Source organism: Pistacia vera, unplaced genomic scaffold, assembly GCF_008641045.1.
Source record: "Pistacia vera cultivar Batoury unplaced genomic scaffold, PisVer_v2 Contig551, whole genome shotgun sequence".
In the NCBI taxonomy this organism is placed as follows: domain Eukaryota; kingdom Viridiplantae; phylum Streptophyta; class Magnoliopsida; order Sapindales; family Anacardiaceae; genus Pistacia; species Pistacia vera.
Window position 1 is genome coordinate 530491 of NW_022196392.1, and position 24535 is coordinate 555025.

The window sequence follows — 24535 nt, forward strand, 5'->3', positions numbered from 1 at the left end:
AAACCAATAACCAGGACGAGTAGGAGAACTTCTTCGCTTCTTTGAAAACGGTACCGCTGTTTCCACTGCCATCGAATTCGCCGGCGTGTCGTTTCATCCCTCTACATATTCACCCAAAAATTCCCACTCTATCTCTGCAACCTCACTACTCTCACGTCATCTCTTTCGTCGTCGTCGTCGTCTTCTTCAATTAGTTATTTGTATATTATACTCAGCTATTCCCATACAAGAATTTCTTTGTGTGCATTTGGAATGAAGAAATCTTTGTAATCTTACAGGTTCTTTGGAACTTTTTTTTCTTTATTTGTATTAACGTCGCAATTTCCGCCCATTTTGTTTTCTTGCATTTCGCAGTTTAGGGTTTCAGGTACAATTTCAGTAGGATAAAATTCCTTTTTTTTTTGAATTTTATTTCTGATTGAAAATTGGCGTTTTAGCTAGGGTTTAGTTTTTACTTTATACTCTAGATGGTAGAATAAGTAACTTTTACCCGAATTTTTAAGTGGATGAGATGGGTCGAGTGGTTTTGATTATATACATCAAAATTTTAATTATCGATTTAAGACTAATCAATGTTGGACACTAATTAGCCGGAGCCGAGGTTGGACAGAGAAAGAGAAAGATCTCTGCCCTCCTCGTTCTCTATATCTTGTTTGCTTCTAGACTCTCAAGAGTGATTTCAGACTAGTAGTGTTGCATTTGTAGGTTGGGGTTTCAAATTGGCTTGGTAGTTAACGCTCAGATAGAATCTTCTTCTCTCAAAGTGTTACCATCTAAAAGAATGCTGTCTTATTGCTTTAGTTAAGTTATGTTCTTTCTAGGGTTTGATTATTGGAGAATTGATTGTTGTTTGCCCTCAAATTAGAGAAATTTGAAATATTTAACTCTATGGAGTCTGTTTAACTGCTTTTTAATTCTCATTTTAGATTCAAAGAAAAAATGTTTTAAAACCATGCCTTTCCCTAATAATGTGTTTCACTGTTACTGTTATTGTTGTGCAGAGCTGTTGTTATTATAAATGGGTGGTTACGAGTCTGGTAGTGGTTCGAAGGATGGTCGGGATGAAGGTAAGTTGGTTGCATGAAGTGTGAAAAAAGTTAACGTTATCTTAGTATATTGTGCTACTTTCTTGTTAGCTTGATGGTAGGCATGAAGTTTAAATTAGTGAGTGCGAATGAGTAGAGGAAGGAAGACTAGGTTTAGAGTAAAATTTATAATTTTTTTGCATGGATGCTAGAATTCTGTGTGCTGGCCATCAAAAGGTTGCAATTATGGGTAATTGTGCAAAGAATAATTATCTGAAAGTCCTGTATAGATCTCAAATTTACTTGTTTCACTTTCATGCTTCCTGAGGTGTATATGAAGGACATGCTTGGTGTGGCTTAATCATGAGATTACATTGTTTACTTCAGTGGTAGTTGAAAGAATAGAAGACAGTATGAAGTCTAATACACAATTAAAAAATGCAACATGCAGAGTGATAGTTTCTCTGGGTTGGATCTCACTAGTTATCTTTATTTCAATTGATTTCTTCTTGGCATTTTTATGCATTGTAATTTGTTTGTGCATGGTATGAGACCACTAGTTTATTATTAGATATACCTCTTGTTTCCAAATCTTATGTATATTTTTAAATTGGCAGATGAGGAGGAGGAATATGAGGATGTTAGTGGGGGTAACCGGCTTTTGGGATTTATGTTTGGCAATGTTGACAATTCGGGTGATCTTGATGTTGATTACCTTGATGAGGTGATTTTTATCCTTTCCTTATATGCATTTTTTCATGATATGCAGAGTTAAATGGTGATAATAACTTTAACATATACAAACTTTGATATACATATGACACACTCACTCATCATTTAGGCCTTTCAAGTTGCTGGTGGGGGTATATTTATTACAAATTTGGATCCAGTGTTTCTTTCACATTTGATTTTTTTTTTATCTGTATGATTGCACTAATTCTTAGAATACAATTACCTTTACAGGATGCAAAGGAGCATCTTGCTGCACTGGCTGACAAGCTGGGTTCATCTCTCACAGATATAGATGTATGAAAATCTTAATATTGTGTTTTGGATTTATTGTTCTCTATATTCTACAGCAAAACTTTTAATAGATGTCTTTGGTTTGTTTTTGTTATTGTTTGTTTTTGTTTAATGATGCAACACTTAACGAGGTTGTTTAATTTTCAGCTGTCAGTAGGTTCACCTCAAGCGCCAGTTGATCCTGCTGATCAAGGTGATGTTGTCTGCCAGGAAATTCTCTCTCATGCAGTGTTTGATGTTCTGTCAGTATCTTTGTTTCCACCACTAACTAGCTTTTTTTTCTTTATTATTTTCTACATTTAATAATTTCAAAACACATTTAGTGGTTGTTGCTTATTGTGCCTTGTATCACTTGATGATCAGAGTTCAGTAAATGCAAAGACTACTTTTATTTGGATATCCTCAGGGTGGTCACTTTTCTGCTAATGATTTTATTCGGTTTTATTCTGTTAAGTGATCAGTGACTCAGGTGCTTATTACCTATATAAAAGAAATTCAAGTCAAACTAGCATTTCCTTTCTTTTATTATTGTAATGGCCTATTGTGCTAGAATGACTTGGATCTCAGCACGGTTGCAGTTATGTTTATTGGTATGACATTATGTGATACGCATGGGAAGTTTTACTAAGCAATAAAAATTTTTGCATAGTTTTTCATTACATGTAACCTTATGCATTGGTGTTGATGTTTAAAAGATGAGCCATCTGTTTTTAGAACAATTTTATGTGGACATTGTTTAAGGAAAACATTAAAACACCAGGGTCTAAAGATGAATCCAAAGAGTGAGAGAAATATTGTCGTGGTGGTGAAATTCTTAGAGCACTTAAGAGGGCAAGTTGTATACTCATGTTCTTTATGAAGTATATAATCAACAAAATTAAGTCTTGGCATGTTGCATTTTGCAAGCACTACATGTGGAGCAATTCTAGCCTCTTATGGGAGGGGCTGGAGCTAACTTCTGTCTGCAGAATTACTTTCTTTTTGGTAAAGCATTGGTTTTTGGGAGGGGCTGAAGTTGGCTTTATATATATATATATATAAATCCCTCAACCTTCCTTATATGTTCACAAGTTCCAAACTAGGGATTGCTTTAGGACCCTACAATCTTGGTAGTAAGAAACTTATGAAATATAATATGCTAATTAGGTGACCCAATAGGGATTTGAACCACAAACCTTTTAGTTGATACCAAGGGCTTCTGTAAACAGAATTACCGTCTATTTAATTAAGCATGGCATTACAAATGCCAAAATAGGCCAGAAAGGAGCGAGATGATGAGAGTCTTAATAACACTGGTAATGCCCATTTCCATTCCATTTTAGTCTGCTGGAGAAAACTTGAGGTTCATTCTTTGGTCCATCACCTACAATCAAGAAACCGTAGTCTTAACCAAAGGGTTGAAGGACTATGGGATCACAATTTTTAATTGAGGGTTAAAGGTGATATTGAGATGTTCAACTACTATGTAATTGTATTATTCCAGCCTTTAGGTCTGTATGAGGAAGCTTTCCCTGATTACTGCTATTTTCCTTGCCCCATTTTGACTGTAATTCTATCCATGTTTCTTCTGCCTTCTACTGGTAATCCTTGCTTCTTTTATTTACTTATCAGTTAAAAAATTAATTCTATCCTTACAATTACACGTCTGATATTTTTTTGGCTGGAGAGATGAGGTAATTAGCTTTTAGGTTACTAAACTGTGTTATTGAACTTCACATTGATTCAAAGCTTTAAAGTGCTGCATGCATGTGGCCAAATATTCTGATTACAAGTTAAATTTGGGTCTCTACTGCTAGATTATGATGAGAAAGCTGAAGATGCCATTGATTATGAAGATATTGATGAGCAGTACGATGGACCAGAGACTCAAGTTGTCACTGAGGAGGACCACTTGTTACCGAAAAAGGAATACTTTTCTGCGGAAGTTTCTCTGGCTACTTTGAAACCTACAACTTCTCTGTTTGATGATGAAAATTATGACGAGGATGATGAAGTTGAAAATGAACAGGAGGTGGTGGATAAAGAAACTGAAGTTTCTACCATATCTTTGTCAGGTTAATTGATATCTTCCTTGTTTATTTTTTTGGTGGACTGCTAGAATTTGATGTATATACTGGTTAATAAAAAATTCTTGTTTATTAATAAAAAAGAAAACTATATCACTATCAGGTTTAAGATGGGATCAAATAAATTTTGGCTCCACATCTTCAGTTTGTTGGTTGGGGGGCTTTTATTGTGTTATAGTGGTCTGATATTAGATTTTTTCTTGATAAACACCTCATAAAATTTTTGGCATATGTTATCCTGTCTTAAAAATTTATGGTATATTATTGATCTTTTAACTTCTGTAGTCTCACAGTGTTCACTTACATACTAATTATCATTATGAATTTTTGTTGCTGGTCGTCATTATTATTAATGCAGTACATTGACGCTGAATTTTTATTATTTTTAAATTATTTAATTATTATTATTTTATTTTTTTGTGGCATTGACCTTTTGAATGGCATTTGGAATGATTTGTTGTATTTTTTGGCGAAAATGTTTTACTTCCATATTAAACACCTGTTTAAAGTAGGTTTGGTTTGGTTAGATTATCTGTTGAGCCAACCAACTCTGTTAGTGCTATATGCTAGTTTCTAGGTGGTTGCAAAACACGGGTTATAATAGTTTGCACATACAATCATCTTCAAATATCCTAACTGAATTGTACGGAGATCATAATTGGTATTATATATTTTCATACACAACTTGAACAGACTAGGTTAGCTATATAAAGTAGGTCTATTTAGATTATCAGTTCAGATAAACAACTTCTGTTTTCAAGTGCTGTATCTTTCTATGAAGTGATTGACTTCCACAGTCACCCAGTGATCCCATTATATGTTAGTTTGAGTGGGTCGCAAATGCAGTATGAAATGTTTAGTACATTCACTAATCTTCAAATCTCTTAGCGTAATTCAACAAAGATCATTATTTATACACTATGATTATATATTTCACACACACTGCTTGAACAGACTGGTTGACTTGTCAAATTGCTCAACCCTTTGTATTGCATTGAAGTCGGGATACCTGGTTTATTTGGGTCTGAAATGAATGCCATTCATCTTTTCTTGAACCTAATATTGTTCAGATTGGTATGCTTGGGTGTGAAATGACTCAACAAAATTTTCATCCTTACACTAGATTTTAAGATAGGGGATTGCTATATGGCAGTAGGTTCAACCAATATAACTTATTTACTTGCATACTAGAATCATTGGTTGGCTGGTTAGGTTGTTAGATTGCCGAATGTTTAAAGTGATTTCCACATCACATTTTTCAAATATGCTTGCTGCTTGCTTTTTATTTCTTAAAAGTTGTTATATTATTTAAATATTTATAAATAATGTACTTAAGTAAGTTCACTTAAGTTGAATAAGAATTTGAACCTGTGGGGAGCAGAAGAGAGGGGAACAAACTGGCAAAAGTTTTGGCCTTGAATTTTCTGTGCAGATCATGGTTCCATGTTTTTTGAATATTTAGTAATCATTACTTTTAGAACACTTACTGTTTTACCATGAAAACTTTTTTATCTTGCTAGTTTGATTTTGACAAAGTTCAGGATCACCCTTTCAGGTGAGCAGGATGAGTGTGTTAAAGCAGTTCCAGAAGGAGAAAAATCTCCTGAGGATGATCTACAAGTTGGATCTTTGGGTACTGAAGAAGATATGGTAGTTGGGGTAGAAGATCATTACGAGGTCGGTTAGCTATGTGTTTCCCTCTAATTATTTTTATTTAATTTTTTCCTTTGCTACTTTTTTATATTAAAGTGTGGGACATGTCTTGACAAATCTTTAAGTTGAAATTGGAAATCTTATGTTTACTGTCCCACTTTTTTGGGGTAAAGCATGAAAGGAAGTAGGATATTGATGTACAGTCCCATGTTCGTGAGGAACAGTGACTGCCTGGTTGGATATTGACGAATAGTGAAATTAATTATTTCCTAAGCAGTGGCTTTCTAATTTGTGTATAGCATGATGCCACTGCGTTTTATTTAGATGTTTGATATTATATTTTGACCCCATTGATGATGATAGTATATATCTCTGGAATGGAGTACATAAATCAAGTGCTGACAGATTAAGAATGATTATTTTAAATTTTATACTGCTATAATTGTTTTTTATTATGGTAATAGAGAAATATTATTGGGCAATGAGGTTGAGTATCATGATGGTAATGGCTTAGAGCAAAGCTATAATTGGCAAAATCTTCTTGTCAAGATTTGCATTATCCAGCACTGATGTTTCATACACACCCATAGTTAACTGAGTGGTGGCTGTAGATGTCTACTCCTACCATATATCTAGATGTTAGTTTGTTTGGTATCGAGAGCAGTAATTCATGTAATCTCTTTTTTGCATATCTTGCTATCTCCAGTATCGTAAGAAATGGTCAATTTTATAAATATACTGTCACAGCTTATCATGAATTGATACGTCGATGGTTCATTTAATTGATTTCAAATTTTATTGATAATATTATGTATGCCATGCATTGTTATAAGATGGTAAATTGGTAGGATAACTTTTCTTAAGACATTCTACATACCAGTTTATTGATGCAATTAAGTTTTTCATTTTGTTAATAATAAAAACTAGCAGGACGACGTGGTTGATATTTTAGAAGGGCCTTTGGATGGCCAAGGTTCTGCACCACTGCCAGTTTTGTGTGTAGAAGATGGTATGGTTATCTTACGGTTCTCTGAAATATTTGGTATACATAAACCTTTGAAGAAACAGGAGAAAAGAGAACAAAGATATTCCTTTCATAAAGGTATGCAGTCTTATTTCCTTACTATAAGTTTCCAGGCCTTAATCATCTGTTGAAGTTGCAGTTATTTTCTTTCAGTTACTTCCTGTATTAATTATCTGGTATGCCATTCCTTCCCTTGATCATTCCAGACAAATACAGTGCTTTGGATATTTCCGATCTTGTTGAAGAGGATGAAGAGACATATTTAAAGGGCTCAAGTCAAGTTGTTTCATTTATCAAACAGGCACATGCTGTTCAACATGATAACTCCTCACATGATAATGATGATTCAGAATCAGTAAAATTTGGTTTTGTGCAAGATGCTACCCCTATGTCTGGACAACTTTATGACCAAAGAAAGGACTCTTGTTTTAGTGCAGAACCCATGAAAAAGGACTTAAAATCAAATCTTTCTGCAGGATGGCAGTCAATGCTGAGTCCTAATATTTTCCCTCTCGATCAGCACAACTGGGAGGAAGACATCCTCTGGGATAATTCTCCTGCAGCAAGTGAAAATTCTTTTGAGAGTTGTGATGTCACTGGAACTGACTCGGAAACTTCTCTTAATGGGGAACTAGAACTTGAGCCTAGGCAACATAATCTTCATTCAGAGTGCTCTATGAAAGATGAGGAGGATCATAGCATTCGTTTGCATAATTATCATGTTTTGTTGGAGTCCTTTGGGTCAAGAAATTCATCAGATCATACAAATAATGGATTTACAGAAAGCAAACGCCATCCCCAACTTTTGAGGTTAGAGTCTCGGTTGTACCAGGACAATATTAATCATGGAGATCGTAGAAGGGAGAATGTCCCTCCAGAGCTTTGCCAAACTGGTGCTGTAAAGCGCTTTTGCGAACTTTCGTTGCAGAACAGAGATATGATGGATGGATCTTGGTTAAACAATATTATGTGGGACCCACAAGATGCTATAGGGAAGCCTAAGCTAATTCTTGATCTTCAAGATGAGCAAATGCGTTTTGAGATTCTGGATTACAAGGACAATAATGATCTACAGCTTCATGCTGGGGCTATGATTGTAACTAGATCTGTAAAATCAAGCAGTTTGGATTCTTTTGAGCTAGCTGGCCATAAGTATCAACGTGACTGGAAATTTAACATTGCAAATGACAAATTCTACTTGAATGGGAAAATATCTCAGCAGCTGCAGACAAATTCTAATAAACGCATACCGCATGGTATCAGAGTTCATCATTCTGCACCTGCACTTAAGTTGCAGACAATGAAACTGAAGTTGAGCAAGTAAGGATGAATGCCATATCATCTGCTGTTCTTTTATTATACTGTGTGTTTATAGATTTTTGTTGATGCAATTCTTTTTGCTGCATTGGTCTATTTTATTCTGTAGATGCCATATTCTTGACCTGTTAAATGAGTTTTTTACTTCAAAAGCTTTTGGAGTTTCCTGCACTGTGTTGAACTGTTCTCACTTGAGATTTGTTTAGTTCAAGCAAATATCCTTTGTCAATTTTTATTCTTGAATTTCATTGGAGAACAGTGATGAATAATCCTGTCCATAGAAATAAGAATCTGTGGATATTAATGAGATTCTGACCACTGGACTCAGTGAATGAAGATTGAGGAGTTTCTCTGTTAACTCATGAACATTCCCAAGAAAGAAATTGAAGAAAATGTACTGATGTTTCATATTTTTAAACAATATTTTTTTTTTTTTCGTAATTTTTTGTAACTGGTTCTTTTCCCACAAACTTCTCTAGTTTCTTTATGAACATGCTATATTCCTTGAGATATTGGGTGTCTGGCATTCCGAGATTTGGTACTGGAATATATACTTGAATTTGCATTGTCTTGTGTAAATTTTGAAAATTAAGAATATTACTTATGCATAGAATGTTTGTAAGTTATTGATGGAAATATGTGGTATAGTGGACATCTAGAAACCAAGAATAATCCGTGATCTAGCTATGCTGCTATCCTTGTGTGAGATGATAAATGCTTTTATTTTTTTCTTGCTTGTTTTATTCATATATTTGAATCTCTTATATTCTCGCACTCTTTTTCTCATGTGGTGCTATATCTAGTAGATATAGCTTTGAAACAACGAAAAAATGCTTCCAACTTTTTTATTTTCTGTAATTTTTTTCAGACAATCTTAAACTCCCTGGTCAGGGAGAAATATAACTAGTTTGAATGTATACCTTAACTAGTAATTGGACTCCTTTTTGGTTGGCAAGAAATTGGACTACTGCTGTTCCTCTTTCTGAGTAATTAAGGATTTCCTAAATTCTTTAAGCTCGCAAATTTGAGAACTGATGACAAACGCTTTTTGTGGAGAACTAATAAGGTGGCTTACCTCTAGATACCTCTCCATTTTGTGTAAATGGAGAGGTGGTAACTTTTAATTTACTTGTGAAAAAATGAATGATGTAAGTATACATTTAGGAAGTCCTAAATTTATACTTCCATCATTCATTTTTTTTTAATGTTGATGGCTTTCATACGAATATGATATTATAGCTCCTTTGATTAGTTGCATAAATGATGAAAGTTAATGTCTTATTCAATAATAAACTATTGGCTATTGGTTCAATCCATCCAAACTTTCTTCTGAATCATTTAGTTTCATTAATCTATGATCCATTACCATCTTAGTTTATGTGCTTGGAGGATCAGCCTGTTTTCCATAGGGGCAATGTGTGCTTGGCTGTGACCCTTATTGATCTTATATGACATTTCTTAACTGGCATGCCTTAAACCTGGTACTTTTTATGTTTAAATGGGCCTGCTAATTGGCCCTGGATTGGAAACTTTTATTGTTCTTTTTATGAAATTGAACCAAGTTCTCATCACGAGTATGATACCCGGGTCCTGTTATTTTGATGTTTTTATGTTTTTGAAACTTGCTGTGATTTGGTATATTCTTAGTCTTATGGAAAACCTTTTTTAATAATTTACATATTATTTGCCTTGGTGTTCATTCTGATAATGACTTGTTAATTTTGCACTTATTACTCTGTATCATACAGCTACTGATATTTACCTACTGTTATACAGTAAGGATATATCTAATTTTCACCGTCCGAAAGCTTTATGGTATCCCCATGACAATGAGGTGGCAGTCAAAGAACAAGGGAAGTTGCCTACTCATGGACCCATGAAGATTATCATAAAGAGCTTAGGAGGCAAAGGAAGTAAACTGCATGTGGATACTGAGGAAACTGTTGCTTCAATTAAAGCAAAGGCTTCAAAGAAGCTAGGTTGTCATTATTTTTTGGCATGTGTTTGTACACTTTATATGTGATTATTTGTTTGGTATCATAAATTAGTTGGTGATTTTACATTGTGAAGGCTAATGATTTTTAATTTCCCGAGAAGGAGAGAGCTTAATTATTACTACTGTTTTTATAGATTTCAAGCCAGCAGAAACAGTGAAATTATTTTATTTGGGCAAGGAGCTTGAAGACCATAAATCTCTTGGGGACGAAAATGTTCGACCGAACTCCTTGCTTCATCTTGTTCGTACAAAAGTACATTTGTTGCCGAGGGCACAAAAGCTTCCTGGGGAGAATAAGTCTTTGCGCCCTCCTGGAGCCTTTAAGAAAAAATCAGATCTCTCTGTAAAAGATGGCCATGTCTTTTTAATGGAGTGAGTGATCTTTTCTTTTTGGCATCTTTTTTTTTTTTTACTCCATATTTTGCTTTTGAATCTGTTATTGTTTATTTAATTGTTCTTCATATCCCTTGATGGGCTTTTCCTCTGCCATTTACAGAACTGATGTTGTTTAATTGTGCAAGTTAATTTCCTGGTATCTTGTCATTGAACTGTGAATGGATATGAATCATTGGTGAAATGTTAGTTATTTTATATGTTATTTGATTTGCATCCCTAGGGACAGTGTAATATTTTCTTGGTTTGATGTGGAGTATTTTAGCAACTTTCATATTATTGTACCAGAAATCCTGGCAATATTTTCATTGGATTGTCTTTCTTATTTCTTCCTATTGCATTTGTTCGCATCTGCTTTCTAAATGCATTTTTATTATCGCGATGCATGATGCATTTATTATGTCTTTGCCTCCTCGTATTCTTTGATAGAGTGCTCCTTACATTTCCTTTTTGTTAATGTGCGTTTCTATTTTTGTGCATGTTAGAAACTTTTTCTGACCTCTTGCCATGCAGCCATTATCATATATATGAAGTATGTATTGTTGGATAGGTGAACTAGGGATAGTTGATGACACTGGGAACTAAGCAACTAAATTGATTAGAGAAAGGAATAATAATATACAAAGTTAGCAAAGCACTAGATTGGAAACTGTATATAGCTTTGCCAAAAAAAAAAAAAGAAAAGGAACCTTAAACTGGGTTCTTAGAAATGCACTCCTAAGGCAGATGAATGTTATAGGGTGGTTCATAGAGGAGTTGAAGAAGAAAAATTTGGATAGTATAGGAATCGAGAAGATATAGAAATAGAGAGAATACAGAAGGGTAAAATTAAGCAGAAAGAGCAGGAAAGGGGAGAAATGCTGAGAAGAAAGGGGGAGAAATCCAAGAATGAAGAGAGAAATAACTAACACATGAGAAGATCGATATTCATATTTGATTATCATTCATGCTTGTGTTCAATAGTAATAGAAACCTTTATTTATATGCTAGTGAAATAAAACCGTAATCAAATGCAAAATAGAGTCTCTAAGATAACTTTTACAAACCAATCCCTTGGATACATAAAATACTAAAATGACCTTGAACCTATTCTATTTTCCATACATCCATTTTCCCTGCTAAAAAGCTCCTTCTCCAGCCTACTTGTAGGGAGTCGAGATCTTTTTAGTGGGGGAGAAGTGATGTTGGAATTAGAGAATAGGTTTGAAGTTATTTTTTGTATTTTCATTTATTTATCTTAGGGATTGATTTGTCAAAGTTATCTTACAGTTTCATTTTGTTTTGAGTTCTTACAGACTTTATTTAGTATTTGATTAGGATTTTATTTTACAAGCCTATAAATAGAGACTTATATTATGAGTTTTCACATGTTTGGTTGATGATTAAATATGAATATTGGTTTTCTCTTTGAGTTATCTATATTTCTCTCTTCATTCTTGGATTTATCTCCTCGATTTCTATGCCATCTCCATTTTCCTTGTGCTCCTCCATCAATTTTTGGAGTGTAGTTGATCCCTTGTTCTTTTGAATGCCATGACATTTTGATGAATTTGTTTACTACCCAACAAAACTCAGATGCAAGGTTCATTACTAAGGTCAGCATTTGGTCAAGCCTTGGCTGATAGATCTATTAAGTATTTGATTTGACAGGTGCATAAAGTGAGTTCATCACAGATACCTTTACAAAATGTAGTTCCTTAATTCTACAGATAGTGTTCCAGAATTCATCTTTCACTAAGCTTAATAATTGGTTGACCTCACTGGAGGAAATGTTATGCATTTGTGGCTTCCTGCATGAGACAGCTGAATCAGTGATTTAGAAGATGGTTTATCTAAAACAGTTCATAGTTTTTTATGTGCTGTGGGTACAGGAATTTGGTAGCTTTCTTAACTTGTATGCAGTGTGATAAAGTAGTCTTAGTTGGTTTCTTTATGTATGTTTAAGTGCATCCATAAAAACACATTAAAATTCTATAGCTAACAATGGTTATGTACAGATGGACCTCTCTATGTCTGAAACTTATGTGGGGACTTAACTTACTGGAGAGGTTATAAACCTTATGGAACTTCAGGGGAGGTTATAAGAATTTCAATTTTCAGGACAGCTCTATGATATTTCTCGCATTAGAGACTGACCTGTAATTAGCCAAAAACTCTGAGGAGGTCAATGGAACTTTCCCAAAATCATTTGTGATTAGGTTAAAGGCACATGCATAAACTAAATACTTTTAAATTTGGACAGTTAGAATCTAGGAATTTTAGTTGTCTAACAAGTTTGGAATAACTAATGAGCCACTTTGTTGTTCTTTTCTTTTTTCCTGGTCATTTTCTTTTCTATTATTTCTTTAGCTTGTAATCTCTCTTTTATTTGATTAGTTTTTTAATATTTAAAATCTAGCAAAGGAAATTTGAGTTAATCTTTCTGAAAAATCTAGTACGATCTGGTCCATGAATGTACTAAGAATTTTGATATTAAGATTTGGATTGTGTTTCTAAAGGGTTGTACAGGTCAAAGTAACTAATATGTTTAGAGACACTCTTACCAGACAGACACTTGTAGAAGATGTGCATATGTGGTTTGTGTTCTTATAACTGGGTTTTGGATGGTTCCTGTGTAAAGACCATGTCATGGTCAAGATAAATGCTTAAGCAAAAAAGCCTTGCATATGGGTGCTGTTTTCCCATGCAGCTGTTTAGAGCTGCGCCCGGCAGTAACATGTATCTGTTTTCTAGATATTTCAGGAAACTGTGTTTATGCATCTCTCTTACTTTTGCATTTGTATACTTCCAGATAGGTTTTTATTAAGTTAATAAATCTGGTTGAAGGGATGGAGATTATAAGTTGGTGGTACAATTTGTAGCTCAGAAAGCTATTTATGTCAACCATTGCTTCCATCTCAAAATACAAAGTCCCTAAAAGGGAAGGAGACAGCAAATTGTAATAAAAATTCTTCACTCAAATAGTGAGCAGATTTAATCATGGTTGCTTCATATCCATTGGAAATTATTGCTTGAGTCTTATGTTTGTTTGATATTAATATCCTGGAAGTTTAGAGATGAAAGAGGAAGACTTATTGTTCAGCTAGAATGTAATACTATCGCACTGCCAACTAGCTAGCTTTCTTTTGGTTTGGAATGCGATAAAACCATCTTTGTTCTGGGATAGAGAGTTTCAGAGAAAACTTTGCTATTTTTATCTTTGCAGGTATTGTGAGGAAAGGCCTTTACTGCTGAGCAATGCAGGAATGGGAGCAAATCTGTGCACTTATTATCAAAAATCAGCCCCAGGCGATCAAGCTGGCACCCTATTGTGCAAAGGAAACAACAGCTTGGGAAATGTTCTCACGCTGGAACCTGGTGATAAATCTCCCTTCCTTGGAGATATAAAAGCTCGTTGCAGTCAGTGTTCTCTTGAAACAAACATGTATAGGGCACCTGTATTTCCCCATAAGGTGCCGTCAACTGATTTTTTGTTGGTCCGGTCTGCAAAGGGAAAGATTTCCATAAGACGCATAGACAAGATAGCTGTTGTCGGACAACAGGTTTGTAATAGTTTTTGTCTTCTGGATATATCTCTGTATGACTATAGCCTCATGAAATTTTATTGTGATTGAAAAGTTTTATCACATGGTGTGCAATTTGGTCTACAATATATATGAAGGAACAAAGTAAAGGGTTACAGGGTACATGTCCTCTCAATTGGTAAACTCTCAGTTGATTTGAACACATTATGTCAAGGTAAACATCAAACTGGAGATAATTTCCAGTAATAAATAATTGCAAATCATCTGAAACAATTGTTAGCAAGTGCTGAATTGGGGGAGGGAAACATTATATACATATAGACAAGATGTTCTTTAGTCGAACAGGAAAAAGATACCAATATCATAATAGCCTAGGACTATCTAAAACAACAATAAGGCTTTCTTAAGCAGCCCTCTGAAAGGGAAGACCAAAATGATCCCTCTGGCTCGCAATGACTGGCACAAAACACTTTTCAAATTATAAACATCTGCATTCCAATTATGATGAATGAGGAGACAAAGAATTTCAGAGAAGCAACTGCTGTCATATATTACTAAGGTGGCAATTTTCTTTTAAGTAATTTAAGTCAAGCTGTAAATAAAACCCTATGTATTTGATATTCATCTTTTAGTTATTCTTCTACCAATTTGTGATGTAACCAAATTTATGAAGTAGGGTACCCCATGTAGTTTTGATGCGGTTGTGGGTTATATAAATTGACTTGTATCTATGAATGTGCACATCTCTAAAATTTTGCTACCCATACCGTTATAAGTGTTTCTTTACTTTTTCTTTGAAAAATATTCAGGAAGGTATGGGTCACATTAGATATCGCTGTTTTATTATTTATGTGAGAATTTATTTGCTGTAATACATTGTTCCATACTACATTTTTTTTTTCTCATTAACTGTTTCAAGCTGAAACAATGTCTGTGGGATATGTGAGTCAGTAAACAATAATTGAAGTACTATGTGATTACCTTTTCTATTTTGTTAAAAACTTATTTATTTATTTCATTGATTGAATATTATTGGTATTTAGTATGCAGCTTTATCAAATTTAGTCTAGAAATGAAGCTTTTATGGCACTAAAATTACTATTTATGTTGATTGTCATTTTCAGGAGCCTCTTATGGAGGTAATGTCACCTTTATCAAAGAATCTTCAAAGTTATAGCATAAATAGGTTGTTGGTATATGTGTACCGTGAGTTTTCTGCTGCTGCAAAGCGTGGCTTGCTTCCCTGCATTGGGGTGGATGAGTTATTGGCACAGTTTCCTAATGTGTCTGAAGCAATTATTAGGAAGAAGATAAAAGAATGTGCTTTTTTGCGGGTAATCTTGCATTTATATCTACATTAGTATTGGTAACTTGTGTAATTTACAGTTGCTTGAATTTGTCTTTGTGCTTTGATAGATTATTGTTTATGTTAGCTTATAATAATTTATGGGATTTATCTGCTAACCTTTGGCTTTATGTGCATATGCAACCTACAGAGGGATGGTAGGGGAAAGCAGGTTTGGTCCATGAAGCGCACATTCCAAATTCCACCTGAGGGTGATTTGCGTAAATTGGTGTGTCCAGAACATGTGAGTTCCGTATATGTCAGGTGCCCTTGTTTCTCTGCTGATGTTAGCTATGATAACTATAGGACTACTTTGTGGAGTCCTATGAAGTTGGAAATGTTTCCTCCATTTTCAACAATTGATGGAAAAGTTTTCAGGATTCCTTGATGAGAAAAGTCTTACGGAAATTTCTTATTGGCATTATTAAATTAGTAAAATATCATCAGTTGTGTTAAATGAAATTTGTTCCTCCTTTTTGGCTAATTATTGCATTGCCTTTAATTTCTCAAACTGGAACGGTAGACTTTAGGCTCTGCTAATGCTTCTTGTTGGACAATTCTTGTTTTTTTTTTTTTACTCAGTTCTTAATTCTTTCCTATACAGCCAGGAAAGCTTCAGAACATCTGTAACATTCATGCTATAGTTGCAAGTGTGATCTCTGAAGATACTGTAGTAGTTTATCAGCCTCTCTGTCTATATTTCGCTCTATTTTTGTTTTATGTTATTTTTACTGAGTTTTCTATAAGCTGTTGATTAGTTTGATTCAAGATAATTTCCTTATTATTTCTCCCGTTTTGAATGCATCGTATGCTACGCTGATTGGTTTTGAACTATAAGGTAGCTGAGGTGGTATATTTGGAAGAAAAATAGTAGGGTGATCAGCGATGGAAGAAGCATAGGGTAGTAGTTCAGTTGGCTTCTCATTTTACCATAGTATGATTTGCACCAGCTATGTTTATGCTTTCTAGAATTGTGAACCTTTAGTTTGTATGTTATCTTTCGCCACGTTCCCTCCTATTGATTTTTTTTTCAATTTTTGAATGTTTCAAAGTCTTTCCCCCCATTTTTAGGTGCCCTTTTGAGTAAACTATTAGTTGAAAAAAAATAAAAAAATGAAAAGAGGAATTTAATTTTGTGAATATAAGGCACAAAGCAAATTGAGAGTACTATTGATACATTCTATTTTGTGCTTAATGCTGTAACAAATCCAGTACAGGGCGAAACCCTAATTATATGATAATTTTTAAAGAAGATGAAATGGAAGAAATATTAGTTTTCATGAATGTATCTTTTTTTATTGGGGAGCCCCTGGCTACATATCTTGTATCTTATATATATTAGCAAATATCTGAGGAAAACGTTGAGAAGCTGTTTCTTGTTGATTATTATCCTGAAACCAGTTGTGTAAATAATTAGCAGTGGCCAAGGAGATCATGATTTATGATTTAACTTAGAAAAAGAGGCAAACCAGTTAGAAGTGTTGTGTGCTTCTTATGCTTACGATTTTACATAGGTTACTCATTATGCTTCTTTCCATCTCCTGCTTTTTCCATTCTGCCTTAGGTCTGCTCCTATGAAAGTATGCTGGCTGGCCTGTACCGGCTCAAACATTCAGGAATCACACAGTTAACTCTTCCTGCCAGCATCTCGTCTGCAATGAGTCAACTCCCTGATGAAGCGATTGCTCTGGCTGCTGCGTCACATATTGAGAGGGAACTATTGATAACTCCATGGAACCTGAGTAGCAATTTTGTTGCCTGTACAAACCAGGTAAATTTATCTTTCTGATTGATGAAAATTTGTGTCTGCCCGCATTTAGGTGTATAATTTTGTGATTTATCTATTACTTATTGTTTATTTAGGACAGAGAAAGTATTGAGCGTTTGGAAATAACTGGTGTTGGTGATCCATCTGGTCGGGGCCTAGGATTTAGCTATGTCCGTGCTGCTCCAAAGGCACCAATGTCAAGTTCAATGGTGAAGAAAAAAGCTGCTGCTAGTCGAGGAGGCACCACTGTCACTGGAACAGATGCTGATCTTCGTAGATTGAGCATGGAGGCTGCCCGAGAGGTGTGTTGTTATTCTTACTAAAAAAATTATTTATCAGTGTCATAAAACCTGATTAGTTTTTGGGTTTAAATTTTTTACTAGTATTTACTTAGAAGCCTTGTGGAAGGACATATTATAGCAGCTGGAACAACTCAGTTTCCCTTCCATGCAAATGGCTGGAGAAGAGATTAATTTTAAGAACTTAATAAAGATGGTGGCAGTGTTGTAGTGTATATAGTCTTTAACTGCTCACTTATTTTCAGGTTCTTCTCAAGTTCAATGTTCCAGAGGAAATGATTGCAAAACAGACCAGATGGCATCGAATTGCTATGATACGTAAGCTTTCCAGTGAGCAAGCTGCATCAGGGGTCCAGGTTGATCCAACAACTATCAGCAAGTATGCACGTGGCCAGCGAATGTCCTTTCTTCAGCTGCAACAACAGACAAGAGGAAAGTGTCAAGAAATTTGGGATCGACAAGTTCAATCTCTTTCAGCTGGTGATGATGATGACAATGGAAGTGACTCTGAAGCAAATAGTGATCTGGATTCCTTTGCTGGGGACCTAGAAAATTTACTTGATGCAGAGGAGTTTGAAGAAGAAGGGGAAGAGAATAACTATGAATCAAAGCATGATAAAGCAGATGGTGTAAAGGGGCTCAAAATGCGAAGGCGTCCATCCCAAGCACAAGCGGAAGAGGAAATTGAAGATGAAGCAGCCGAAGCCGCTGAATTATGCAGGTTGCTCATGGATGGTATGATTTATTTGGTTTCTAAATGCTTATTCTCTTTACTTATGAAGAACATTTGGTTATTGAAGTTTGTGGGCTAAGCATTTATTCATATACAGATACAGGTATTTGGCTGGGACTAAAGTAAACAAATATTGGTGGATATTGTTTTAAATTCTGGATTTTTATTTGTTCATGCTCTAGTGTCTCTCTTTTTTTGGGTTTCTTTTGCACAGGTTCTTGATACTCTTTGTAAAACTTTATCCGTTTTTTAGATGGGTTATTTTGCACAGGTTCTATATATATATATATATATATAGAGAGAGAGAGAGAGAGAGAGAGAGAAAGAGATCTGTTTGTTTTCAAAGTCTGCCCTGTAAGAAACTATTTCGATACTTTGGGAAATAGTGGAGATGTGTTCATGTTAAATATACTTTAAGCATGACTATTGAAATATAATAAAAGCTATTTCTTTACAGGCCTGGTTTAGGTGAAAATGAACTCTACAACATCGCCTAAAGTGAACTGCATTGCAGTTCTTGGCCCTTAATTGTATTTGTATATTTGCTAATGGCAAAAATTGTATGATGAATGGAATTCTTGTCTTCTTCATATATAGTTTTATTATTTCCTATTAAAAAAAAAAAAAAAAAAAAAAAATTGAAATTCTAGCCTTCTGAGTTTTTAACTATTTGATTGAATGATGACCCTAAGCTTAAGCAAATATGTGGAGCTAGCATGGGGTTTTCCCATTTGTCTATCCTGTCTATAAAATTCATTCCCTCTTAAATGATCTAGGGTGAAGCTTCTGTTTAATTGGACAATTAACTGATTACTTTATATACTTGGTGACTGTATTATTGAGAGAATATTATAACTGTAATGTTTTCTGCTTAATCATAAAATTGTTTTGCAGATGATGAGGCTGATCAGAAGAAAAAGAAGAAGAAAACAAAAGCTGTGGCAGAGGAAGCAGGAGTTGCTCCTGTCACAAAATCTATTTCTGGCCTTGAGATGGCGGAACGGGTTAAGAAGCCGAATAAAATAACCAAGCACATGATTAGTACAGTCCAACCAAATGGATCCTCTACTGCAAATGAGAATATTAGAGATCCAAAGGAGGTGAGTTAACCAATTTTCTTCATGGATTTTTTCTTTTAATTTATTTATTTGTTCCTCAGGTTCATTGCAATCTTCTTTTTGCTGCAAAGGAAGGTATCTTTGGCAGTACTAGTAATTTCATTATATTTTGATGGCAGGAGGAGAGTTTAATAATGAAAAGAACCATGTCTGGAAAGATGAAAACAATGAAAAAAAATGGTATTTCACCAATGGGTCAACTCAAGAAACTCAAAATATTGGGAGATAATGTTAAGGCAAGTGTAGCATCAGTAATTTTTTTCCTGGCATTTGAGCTCCATGTTAAACAATATGAATACTGCTACAAATGTTGCACTCATGTCATGTTTGTTCTCCACTTCATACATTTTTAAGATAAGTAATGTTAGATGTACAAACAAATCTTACAAAGATTTGTGTACAAACTGATGTAGCAAAAAATAAATAGAAAAGTGAATATGATGAGTTTGACTTTTTATATTTACTTTTTTACTCATTTTTTGTTACATCAGTTTGTAAGATTTGTTTATACATCTAGCAGTATTGTTTGTAAATTATCCTTTGTAGTAGAACTATAATAATTCTGTGTTTTACCTTGATTGGAAATTTTGATTGTTGGGGGGAGATCATAAAATTGAATATAGGAGTACAGAGACTGGAAACTACTAATTTTTTTTTAGCAAATACTCCCTGTTGGGATTTTTGGTTCTATTCCATATTATCATACTAGCTGGTCCCTTATGACCCAAAAGAGTCCCTGAGTTGTTGCGAGGGACTGGCATATTGGTGTATCTGCTACTCAAGCATGCTTCTAGTATTTAAAAATCCTTATGGAGAACGGTTATGACCCAATAAGTTTGTGTTAAATAACTGGTGCATGGTTCTGCTAGAAACTACATGTAAGAGCTATCTAGGGTTGTGCTTTGGTTACAGTATTGTCAAATTATGGGAATTGGTAGATCATGACTTAAAAATTTAAGAGTAGCAAAATCCATGATTTACAGATGGTCTTTATGTTTATGGTAGCAAATTGCATCATTTTCTTTTACCAGTAGCTTATGAGGTAAGATTGTGATGACAAACAACATATTGAGGATTTAGTAAAACATTGAACTGAACTTTGCTAGACTGCATTTTATTTGTCTGCTCTGGTTGCGTTATGTTATAGACAGTGATGACCTACAAAAGTTTACCCTGACTAACAAACATATATAATAGGAAAAGATAGTTTCAACCTGGTTTAGCAGGTTGTCTTCCCTGTGTTTTAATATACTCCAATAATATCTTAGATTTCCTTTATTTGTTACTGTATACCTCTGTATACTTTAAAAGAAACTTTCAGCGCGTGGGAGAGTGCAGATTTGGGGACTAAGGGGTAGTTTGTTTTTACCACCATAACTTATATCTAATTAGATCAACTTTTCCTTTTTTTTTTTTTAATTTTATTTTAATCACTTACTTTCAGTGATAAACATAAACATATAGAATAAAAAAGTAAAAAAAAAAAAATGATATTTATCGAAATCTGAAAAAAAATGAAGTCTGAAATATTTTTAGTGTATTAATAATCAATTAAATTAAAAAAACAATATAAACTTTTATTTAGATGTGTTTGATTTATAAAACAAACAAATTACATGTATAAACACTCACCACCTAAGAAAATCAAGGTCATTGATGTATTGTACCTTGTAAGAAGACCATTTGAGTTGAGTTCACTTTTTGTCATATTAGTTATGAAATAATGGTTCTACTGTCTTTCATACAGATGCGGAAATTATAGGCAGGATTTTTTTTTTTGGTAGTCACCTAATACCCTTGGGTATAACAACTAAATGCTTGAAATTACGTGTACCATAGAACTGTTACAATTGGTTGCTTGACATGCATGTTTTGGAAGTTGGGGAGTATATTTTCTCTTATTACAAGATTTTTTCTGTGAAGACAATCAGTTTCCTTTTTTTTTTTTTTATCTTTTTTTTGGTCAAATGACCTAATCTTTATGCTCTCATTCTGAATAGATGTTTAAGGAGAAGAAGTCATCAAGGGAGAGTTTCGTCTGTGGAGCTTGTGGTCAGGTTGGACTTCTTTAAATTAGCGTAGAGTTTATTTATTCGTTGGAATATGTTATCGAGATGATTGTTTACCTTCTGATGAACCAGTTTGGACACATGAGGACCAACAAAAACTGCCCCAAGTATCGAGCAGATCCAGATACACAGCTTGAAACTGCAGATTCTGAAAAAGCTTCTGCAAAACCCAACTCTCTGGACCCTAAAAGTCAGTCTCAACCAAAAATTCTTAAAAAGAAGCTCATATCTAAAAGTGCTACAAAAATTGCAGTTGTTGAAGCTTCCGAGGATGAGAAATCTAGTTCAAAGGCGAAAGTTGTCCCAGTGAAATTCAAATGTGGCTCCACCGATAAGCCTTCAGATAAACGTGCTTTTGCACCCGTGCAAAGTTCTGACCAACCGGTTATTTCTGATGTGGGAACTGCAAACAAGTCTGTTGCTAAGGTTAATAGAATAAAAATTTCTAATAAGCTAAAACCTGAAGAAATGCAGGCTGAGATTCAGAAGCCCTCTATTGTAATACGGCCTCCAGCAGATACAGAAAGAGTTCAAGTTGAATCGCATAAGCCCTTTATTGTCATACGACCTCCAACAAATATTGACAGAGAACAAGATTCCCATAAGTCCTCTATTGTCATTAGACCCCCAACTAATACAGATAGAGAACAAGTTCAATCTCATAGGCCTTCTATTGTGATACGTCCACCTACAGAGAAAGATAGAGAGCTCCCCCAAAAGAAAATTGTTATCAAACAACCGAAAGAAATTATTGACCTGGACCAAATCAATCGGGATAGAGCAACTCATTTCGAGTACAGGAAAACTAAAAAAATAGTTGAATTGTCAAGTTTTGAGAAGCATGGAAAACAGGAAAGCTCACAGTTGACTCATGGGTCATCAAAAAAGAAAGGTAAAGAGGAGAGAAGATGGTGGGAAGAGGAAGAGAAGAGGAGAAATGCAGCGAGGTTGAGAGAAGAGAGGGCAAAGAGGCTTTATGAGGAAGAAATGAGGGTGCAAGAAGAGCGAGAAAGGTTTGCTGAAATCAAAAGATATGAAGAATCCATCAGAAGGGAGAGAGAAGAAGAAGAACGCCAAAAAGCAAAGAAGAAGAAAAAGAAGAAGAAGAAGCCAGAAATAGGAGATGATTATTTAGAGGACTGCAGGGCAAGAAGAAATGACAGACGGATGCCAGAAAGAGACTGCAGTGCAAAGAGAAGACCTGTTTCTGAGTTGGGAAAATATGGTGCAGATTCAGGGCCTCCAACAAAGCGGCGTAGAGCGGGAGAGGTACTCCGCTTGTTCTTACCTTTTTACGTACATGTAGATTTTAATTTTCATGTATCAAATAATTCTCAATCACGGTCCTTGTGAATCAGATCAACCATATGATATAAATATTCAATTGGCATCTCATTTTCAGCTATGGTTTTATTAGATTCCTTTTTTATTGCCACTGGTAGTAATATGTCCGACCTTACTGTGGTGGTTACTTCCCCTATGACTATAGCTACGAGTTTTATTGCAAGGGACAATTACCTGTAGACTGAAATTTTTTGTGTATTTTAAAAGCATAGAACTTACTAGTTATGTAGATAATCACTCACTCAGAAGTTCCTTGTTAGTTTCTTTAGTATTGAAAATTGAGAAGTTTGAGGAGCTGCGTTGATTGGTGAAGGAAAACTTTTAACATGAATTTTTCAGATGTAGGGTTGCCTTTTTTTCTTTACTGGTTTTAAGAATACAAGAGATACAGAGAGTATAAATTTTTTTAATGTCTTGTCTTCTTATATATATGTTGGCTTGTTTTTATAAGTTTCCTCATCGATTTAACTTGCAGGTCGGTTTATCAAACATATTAGAACGCATTGTGGAGACACTCAGAGAAAATACCGAGGTGTCGTTTCTTTTTCTAAAACCTGTATCCAAGAAAGAGGCTTCTGATTACCTTGATATCGTGGAGCGTCCCATGGACTTGTCCACAATCAGGGATAAGGTAAGGAGGATGGAGTACAAGCACCATGAGGAATTCAGACATGATGTGTGGCAAATTGCCATGAATGCCCATCTTTACAATGATGGGCGCAACCCTGGTATTCCTCCTCTAGCTGATCAGCTTTTAGAACTTTGTGACTTCTTGCTGGATGAGTATGGTACGAACCTAGCTGAAGCTGAATCTGGCATTGAATCTCGGAATTTTTAGAGAAAAAGCTTTTATTAGGGAACAATCATTCATTTGCCTGAAGCCCAAAAATCGTAGCGCCTTTTTTGGGGAATTTCCAGGCTTGTAATGCGATGGGTATGTGGCCCAATGAAAAAACAAGTTGATGGCATAAGTTGATGGCATCCCATGTGTACATTAAGTGATTGTATATGTAAATAAAATTGTTGTATCCTGCCCATGTGAAGGAAAATTTGGCCTATAGAAGTATAGTAAGCCCTCTTATCTTCTTCCTGCTGTAGTGTTTTTTTTTTTATTTTTTTTAATGAGTAGATTACAAAAAGGATCTGTGTATAGTTGTATACGTGTGGACAAGCTCAATGACTTCCTTTAGAATATGAAGCAAACTACAATCGCATTTGCAGGAGCCTATTTCACCCTTTGTTGCATCCTTCGTCTCGATTAATTTATAATTTCCAACTCGATTGAAATTTCACTGTATAGGCTTTGGTAATACGATTACCGATAGGGATGGCATGGCATCAAAATCCTCTGCATTTGGGTTGGGTTCAGTTGACGTCGTAAAGAATTGGGTAAAATACATTGGCTTTAAACTGGGTATGTGTAACCTATTTATGAATTTTGGAAAGTGATTTCTGGCGTCATCTTTTATATCTTTTATACATGTTTAGATATCTTTAAACATAGTAAATCATGACATTCTTTAAAATGTATAACTTAGGTTAGCAAAACAAAAAACAAAATAGAATAAATAAACTAATGGAAAACTCTTCAAAGGAATATCAAATAGTAGTTGTATTTGGTTTAGAAGGACATGAGATATATGAGATTTGAAAATGTAAGGAAAAAACATTAACTTGTGAAATTATGAATTATCATTGTTCTAAATTTCTTTTAATTGCAAATTCAAAGCTTTGAATGGAAGTATGGAGGAAATATTTTTTATTACAATTATACCCACACTTAAAGTAGAAGATAGGGGCTAAAGAAGAAAACGGTGGAGGCTAAAAATCATTTCTCA

At 34.6% G+C, this 24535-nt stretch overlaps 1 protein-coding gene across 3 annotated transcripts; it reads left to right on the top strand.

Annotated features, from left to right (window-relative positions):
* LOC116108011 (transcription initiation factor TFIID subunit 1-like) lies at positions 1 to 23660 on the top strand. 3 transcript variants are annotated; one of them, XM_031394297.1, is made up of 22 exons: positions 1 to 278; positions 1002 to 1067; positions 1643 to 1749; positions 1989 to 2051; positions 2196 to 2241; positions 3845 to 4102; positions 5670 to 5791; positions 6695 to 6869; positions 6998 to 8111; positions 9885 to 10087; positions 10239 to 10476; positions 13703 to 14039; positions 15146 to 15355; positions 15518 to 15610; positions 16931 to 17137; positions 17230 to 17436; positions 17679 to 18168; positions 19061 to 19266; positions 19404 to 19520; positions 21285 to 21341; positions 21426 to 22622; positions 23173 to 23660. In XM_031394297.1, the coding sequence occupies exons 2-22, from the start codon at positions 1019 to 1021 to the stop codon at positions 23533 to 23535; spliced, it is 5859 nt and encodes a 1952-aa protein (XP_031250157.1). In that variant the 5' UTR covers positions 1 to 278; positions 1002 to 1018; the 3' UTR covers positions 23536 to 23660. The 3 variants fall into 3 exon arrangements, with proteins under 3 accessions (XP_031250157.1, XP_031250159.1, XP_031250158.1); XM_031394299.1 differs by having other exon boundaries at positions 6698 to 6869; XM_031394298.1 differs by having other exon boundaries at positions 1 to 266.
* The last annotated feature ends 875 nt before the right edge of the window (positions 23661 to 24535 follow it).